This window comes from Ciona robusta, chromosome 9 (assembly GCF_009617815.1).
Source record: "Ciona robusta chromosome 9, ASM961781v2".
Lineage (NCBI taxonomy): Eukaryota > Metazoa > Chordata > Ascidiacea > Phlebobranchia > Cionidae > Ciona > Ciona robusta.
The window spans coordinates 2,234,859-2,241,940 of record NC_143243.1 but is presented as its reverse complement, the minus strand read 5'-3'; the positions used below and the strand labels follow the sequence as shown (position 1 = coordinate 2,241,940).

General features: G+C 37.6%; 1 protein-coding gene across 2 annotated transcripts; it reads right to left on the bottom strand.

The window, feature by feature from the left end:
• Positions 1-375: 375 nt before the first annotated feature.
• Positions 376-6,631, bottom strand: LOC149730754 (uncharacterized). 2 transcript variants are annotated; one of them, XM_089883999.1, is made up of 8 exons: positions 6,034-6,631; positions 5,465-5,646; positions 4,280-4,932; positions 3,725-3,993; positions 1,867-2,003; positions 1,289-1,552; positions 957-1,043; positions 376-793 (listed from the first exon to the last, which is right to left on the bottom strand). In XM_089883999.1, the coding sequence occupies exons 1-8, from the start codon at positions 6,482-6,484 to the stop codon at positions 662-664; spliced, it is 2,175 nt and encodes a 724-aa protein (XP_089740125.1). In that variant the 5' UTR covers positions 6,485-6,631; the 3' UTR covers positions 376-661. The 2 variants fall into 2 exon arrangements, with proteins under 2 accessions (XP_089740125.1, XP_089740127.1); XM_089884001.1 differs by having other exon boundaries at positions 3,743-3,993.
• Positions 6,632-7,082: the final 451 nt, after the last annotated feature.

The following is a 7,082-nucleotide window of genomic DNA, read 5'->3' as shown; positions in this document are numbered from 1 at the left end:
TTTTGTGAGATATCAGTAAGGTATTAAAACAAATCCTGAGCTATGATAAATAAACGTGTGATTTGACGTTTCTTATTTTATCTTGTGAAAAATTGTTGTATATTTCATATTTTTTCTGTCGTCCTTCTTTTGGGTTTATTATCAATGTTATATCCCTATAGTAGAGTGGGGTTAGATGAGACACCTCTAGCACATTATGTCCAAATATCCTGATAATGTTTTAAACAATTAACAACGATCTATGGGAGTCATGAGGATACGGTTTTATAATTCTTTAAATGTTCTTCGTTTACAACAAAATAGAACGAGAAAGTGGAATAAAAATGTGTCCCATCTTACCCCACCCTACTATATATTCGTTAATGGAAACCACAATTGTTTTAAGTTTTAGAATATTTATTAACACGAACATGTAATAAAAACTGTGCTTACTATTAGTAGAAACCACAAAGTGCATAATCTAGGTTTATTATATATGTTGTTACACCAAAGAAAAGGACTGAGAAATTCTGTCATATTTCTCGAAGTGATTATTACACGCATATATTATCATTATATTACTGTTTATCACACACAAAAGGACGAATTTTAATTTGAACAATGAAAATGAAATTAGTGTAAAGAAGAATGGCATAACGAGAATAAGGTGCAAGCGTTTGCTTCAAATAAATATGGAAGTATTGACTTGTCCGTCCACACACTGAGCTTCAGCCTTAGCTTGAAACAACTGTTGCACCAACACAGACTTCTCGTGCTCAAGTTGAGAGATTTTGTCGGATTTTTTCGTGACGTCCTATAAACGGGGCATTTGTAATTAGTGAAAAGGAGATAACAGCGTTAAATACCAATGTATTATAACGTAGTAATAGGCCAGCTATGGCATTAATCCCATTTTCGCTGGTGCGTTTTTACGTGGTGGACTAAGTCAGTCGTTAATAACAGAATAGAAAACATACCCGAGTAAGAACATGATTCTGTTCCCTCAAAGCTGTAATAACCCGTGCGTTCTTGGTTGAATCGGGAGATTCCCCAGCGTCGAGAGGCTGAAATAGAAATCCAATTATTGATATTACCAAACACAGTAAAGAGTATAAGGTGGGGCAAGATAGAACAGGTTTTCATTCTCTTTTCTTGTCCTACTTGTGCATTTACAGAATTGTAATACCGTAACCTAACGTATTTTAAAGAGCGTTGTTAATTGCTAAACACACACTCAGGAAATATGAGATATTATGTGCTAACGGGATACCATCTTGCTTCACAGCAATATAATTAATAAATTAATTACCACGCTATCCGTTTCATTCATCGCTTGTACAAGTTTCGACATCTCGGATACTTTAGTCAGCAGATTATCGATGCGTGATTGCGTCACAGTTGCGTCATTCTCTGTGACGTCACGTGTCGGTTTCATCCCGTTGTTTGATAACAAACGTTGTTTTTCTTGAACGTCAGAAATTCTTTCTTGAAACCAATCTCGTCCCCTTTCCAAAGCATCCAATCCTTGAAGCAAAACGTCCTTCTCTTGTTCAAGTTGTTGGATCAGTTTGAGCTTTAAATGGTTAAACGGAAATTAATTAATTTAAGCAGTTTTTTATTTGACGTGTTTTTTTGTTTTGATTGCATTAGAGTTATTATTGCAAAGAGAAACACTAAGTATACCACCTATTATGTAACTTAGTGAGTGATATTTTTATGTCGTTTTTTTTTCATTTAACTTTAGGGTGTTAATGACAACATTGGTAGCAACGTTGAGCCTCGAACACAAACCGTTGCCTAGAGTCGCTAACCACTGTATCACAATGCATTATCCCAGCATAGTATCTATACAAGAGTATACACAGGTTAACAGCTTTAAAAGCTTACCACGTTATAATCAATTCCATTTGCCACTGTATGTCGCCTTGCTTCTCTCTTTTTCGAACCTCTGCGTCGTCCAACTGTTGCATACACACCAACCGATGTTACGCCTGCTGAATCCTTCTGTACATTTTCAGCGGCATCTGAAAAGACGAACAAGGTATTACCATGAAAGTTTAGCGAACTGTGATTCCCATAATAAACAGAGGATAACAATATTCTCCTTCACTGTTGTGTAATCCAACGATCATCCATTCAAGTCAGCCGCGATAAAAGAGCAAATTTGATTTGAACACAAACATAGCACTCGAGTGCCGTATCAATCGATTTTAGTCGTTATTAATCGCCGTTCGTTTACAGCAGCGCTTCGAAGATCCGTTGCCGTTTACCGATTAACTGAAGGTTTTGGTCCAAGGGTTATCGGCTTAACCGGGTCACTGTACCGGTCGCGCCAAATATTTTAAGCGCAAACTTCAACGCTAAACGTTTGTTGACCACCAGGTATATAAAGTACCGTGGGGTGTTTTGTAATACGTGTTTTAAACAATGAAAGGATTTTTTTAGAGTCGTAGGCTATGGTTATATAATTTTCTAATTATTCTTTGTTTACTGCCAAATGGGAAAAGATATGAAAATATGTTCCATCTTATCCTAACTTACTATACAAAATAAATTGAAGGAAACATGGAAAAATAAATTGTAAATCGTCCCTTTTTCGTTACAAGTCAGGAAACCAACGAACGCAGGTGACCTAACATATTGCATCACAATCATGCTTCACAGACTTCATTCAAACGTCACAAACCGAGTTGTTTACGGTTAATGGGACAGCGTTACGATCAAGTTTCAATGAAATAAGATACGCAGGCAATTCGGGTCTGAATTTATCGTTCAATTTACATTTAAAACCGTTTTTTAATAACTGTTCAAATTCTACGGGTTATTTAAAAATACCGCACGTCGCTTATTAACACTTTTTGTTAAGAAAATCTAATCTGTAATGTCAAATTGTTATGCGCCACAACGCGGGAACTAAAAATAGGTTTAAAAGTATCTTGTTTTAAATTAATGAATGTAACCGATTTTGGTGTTTTTAAATAGGTTAACTGTCCAGCAAAGGAAACCATTACAATTTGTTTACAGGTACTTTGAGGCGAAATTGTTTTTTGGGTACTTTTAAGTTTTAGACAATTACGTCATGCAATTGTAAAGTAATATATCAAGTATGCTTAGAATGCTAAAGGAGAAAAGTTGCTTGAATCGACACATAAGGCCACACGTGCAAGTTGCCTTATATTAATACAGGTGTCATCTTACACCGGCAAAACTAGATTTTTATCAGCCGCGTAGCACTAAACTGGGGAACCGTAAATAAACTTTCAGTTACGCGACTATTATAAGAATAATGGGCAATTTAAGCATTTGTATGATATGCCTCTTATAAACTAAGTTTGTTATGGAGTAAATTAGAACTTGATGATAAAATCAGTTTAACGTCTCATTAGTAAAGTAGCAACATATAACTTGGGCAATCTTTTTCTCAATTACTCTTAGTCTGTTTTGATGAACTAGTAACTAAAGATTAATTGTTATCAAACTGTATATAGTACTGTGGGGTAAAATAGTACACCATTGACACGTCGCATATTTCCTGATCATGTATTAATAAACAATTAACAACCCTCTTTTAGAGCCGCGGGGCTACTGTTATATAATTTAGTAAACATTCTTTGCTTACTACCAAAATGTAACATGACTTATCTTCCCCCAACCCTACTATATATATATATATATACGTATGTGTCTCTCTCTGTGTGTGTGTGTGTGTGTGTGTGTGTGTAAGCACATACACACCCATGCTTACTCGTTTGTTCGTATTCACCTTGTTTGGGAGAGTTTTCTTCTGCATTGGATTGTTTGGGAGGATTTATTGATGAAGAATTTCTCGCAGTTTTCGTTGCAGGTCTGTCAGGGGGTGATGCACTGTTACATCTTCTACCGGATCCATCTCTTAAAACTTGATCATCTTCCTGCATCTTCTTCCGATCGGGGATAACACTCGCTGCTCTCTTTCGATCCGAGTTAATTGTGGAAATCATGTCCGAGATCCTCATGTGAGATTCGTCTCCACTCCTGTTAGAACACATATATAACATTATAAACCCGGTTTTCATTACACATAATAGGTTCTAAATCTATGTTGCCTGTTAACCAGGACACGTTTTAAATTTTTTTTTACTCCCAAAGGAATGTCACGTAAAACTCAGTGAAGAAAACTGTTTTTAGTTGTAATATGTTGTGATCTATACAGTAGCGTTGTTAAATGTTCAGGACATGATAAGCCCAAATTAGGTTTAGATGCTAAGGTATTCCATTTTACCCCACAGTAATATATATGCAAGTCAAGCGTTCTACTTACTCTCCAGCACTTGCGTATTGTCGCCTCTGTGTAGGAAACGAATTCGTCTTCTTTGACATCCGACTCCCTTCCCTTTTTCGTCGATCAATTGTCTCGACACGGAAGCAACTCTCCGATGCTGACGTCACACCACTTGGTTGCGCTGTCGTGGTAGGTCTTCGGAGACTTCCGTAGCCGTTCGTTATACACGCAGATGACTTTGCTCTTTGCATGGTACCAGTAATTCCGATGTATTTACCCGACAAACCAATCGGCTTCATTTTATTCATAGAGTTTTTGTCGTCCGAGTTTATAAACAAAGTATTAGCTGTTACACGATCAAGCTCGCTTTTCTCAGAGCAATGAAACGATTTCTCGGAGCTGGAGTCTTGAGTGATCTTCACAGAAAACTCGTCATCAGATTTCAATCCCTTCTTCATTTCAAGGCTGCAGATTGAAGAGTCCGATTTGAGACTTAGAAAAGATTTATCAGCCGATGTATCAGATTTAATTTCCTCCAAACTGGTATTTATGTGCGGAAGTTTGTTTTTTAACTTCTCGTCTTCTGTATGAGAAGTTTCAGCAGCGAACTTGGTGGCGTATCCCATCTTTGTAACACGCACTTCATCACGGTTCGAGTTCGGCCATTGCGTGCGTTTTGGGCTTGGGAGAACCTGGATAACAGTAATGTTTGTGTGACCACTTTACAAACAAGTATCTAAAATCACTAATGCACAAGAACAACAATATGTATTAAAACTATACAAAGTTAGATATTTTTAAATATGTTTGAACATCCGTGTTATATAACGACTGTCGTTTTCCGGCCACGCGAGGATAATAAGTTACACTCATTCGTTTGAGTTATAGTTCTAATATGTTGGATCAGGCTTGCCATTATATTGGCGTAAATAAACAACCTAATTAAGATGTTTAGGCGCATTAACACAGTTGTATTTATACCAAACATAAAATGCAATCTAGTCCGTCCTAAATTAGTTAGCGACGGCCTGTGACCAAGTGAACGCGGGTTCAAGGTGTGACGCTGCTATCATTGTGGGCGCATGTGTCCTTGAACAAGAAACGCTATATACCCTGATGATGGTGTCTCGTCGTATGGCTGTTGTAACGCCGTCCCTTTGTTTAAGACCACAAAACAAACAACTGCCAAAAGATCGTTTTTGGACTTAAAAATCGTTTTTTTACCTTTGCTGTTGATATTGGTCCACTGTTAGACCTTCGATGACCAGATTTAAATGTTCTGTTTTCATTGTGTGAATTAAAATTATTTTCCCCTGAATATGCATTGAGTGGGTATCGACCAAAAGTGACGTCATTTCGTTCCATCCATCTCGACGACTGTGTGACGTAAGATCCGCTTCTGAGACCTGATTGGATTAAAGTGGATGCATTAAAGTTTATGTGTATGCAGTATCATGTTAGTGGGGGAATTATAAACTTGCGACCGGGGTTGCGGCAATTTTAAGCAGATCGATAGCATTTAATAAATTCACCAACGTAAAAATCCAGTACATAATCGATGGTAGATTAGATTATGGCAAGCGTACATTACACCAAATTAAATTATATAAAGTCTATTACTAGTTTTTCAATGGCTAAAAGGATACAATAGCAGTGCGCCTTTAATAGCTGCACTCGCATCGATATAAAACCGGTATCGGATTCCAATAAACACGAAAGGGTTTTTATTGATTTCATTATAGATTACATTCCTAATTATTAACCCTATCACGGTACATAGTCAAGTTAATTACCTTCATTATCGGAATTTGTGTTGCCGTTGTAACGAGGGACTTTCCCTTTCCCGATATCACGGTAATAATAAGGGGGGAGGATATCATTTTCTGATTCTTGTTTCGTGGTAGGCTTGGTGTTTGTGGAATCTTTAAACTTATTTTTCTCCCGACTTTTCCGAGCACGGGACAGAGCTGTTCTCAGACCCCAAACAAAAACTTCAAACGAAAGTAACCCGTCGACCGGGGCCACGGAACGTAAACAGTCGAGAACACCAGGCAAGTTTGGGACAGCGTCGTCTCTCCAGCGACGTTCAATCTCAGTCAGAGGCACCAGCCCCACACCAGTGTCGTCCAAGATATTAAATAAAGTTTTCATTGAATTGACAAACTGTTTTGGAAGACCAGAAATCAGCGCATCGTCATTTCGAAGATATTGTCGGCTTGCATTGGGTACATAGTAATTCTCCATATTTTTTTAAAATCTCCGCTAACTAAGTTGTAACATGGACCCTGGAAAATAGAACACGCTCAGTAAATAATTGCTCTTCGCTGTCGTTAACCGAGTTGCATAATATACAGCTTTGCGAGCTCGAGGCGACATATCGTTTAATTAGCGGTCGTTCATTTATTTCGTGATGACGCATAAGAGATTTAAATGAGTCGTCTAAACAAACTGACAACAACACGAGCACGACTTTTATGCAGCAAGACACTGTATTAAACTTGTTAATCTGTGCACAAACTTAATTACTGTGAACCTATACTTCAGAACAACTTTGGTCTATCCCTTCTGACGTACTGATCGAACAACATTCAACTTGGTGTTGGTCAGCCTAATAAGTATAAGGTAAACGGTGGTAACCCATTAAACAAATTAACGATCGCACCCTACTTTACGAAACCCGCTTCACACTTCAGCATGAGATTAAATCGATGATCTGGCTTATCTGTGCAGCTGAAATTTGCTTCTAAACCATCACAGATGTCTCGCAATGAGCCAAATCTGGCAACTAAACTGGCAAGAGTAAACAAACGAGATTTCATACGAATTCGAATATGAACAATAA

Bases quoted from the DNA above. Each gene is read 5' to 3' on its own strand.
- LOC149730754 (XM_089883999.1), bottom strand. From the start codon at position 6,484: ATGGAGAATTACTATGTACCCAATGCAAGCCGACAATATCTTCGAAAT. The intron at 5,647-6,033 runs GTAATTAACTTG...TAATCCAATCAG, and splicing joins CACAAATTCCGATAATGAAG to GTCTCAGAAGCGGATCTTAC. The intron at 1,553-1,866 runs GTAAGCTTTTAA...AACCATTTAAAG, and splicing joins ATGGAATTGATTATAACGTG to CTCAAACTGATCCAACAACT.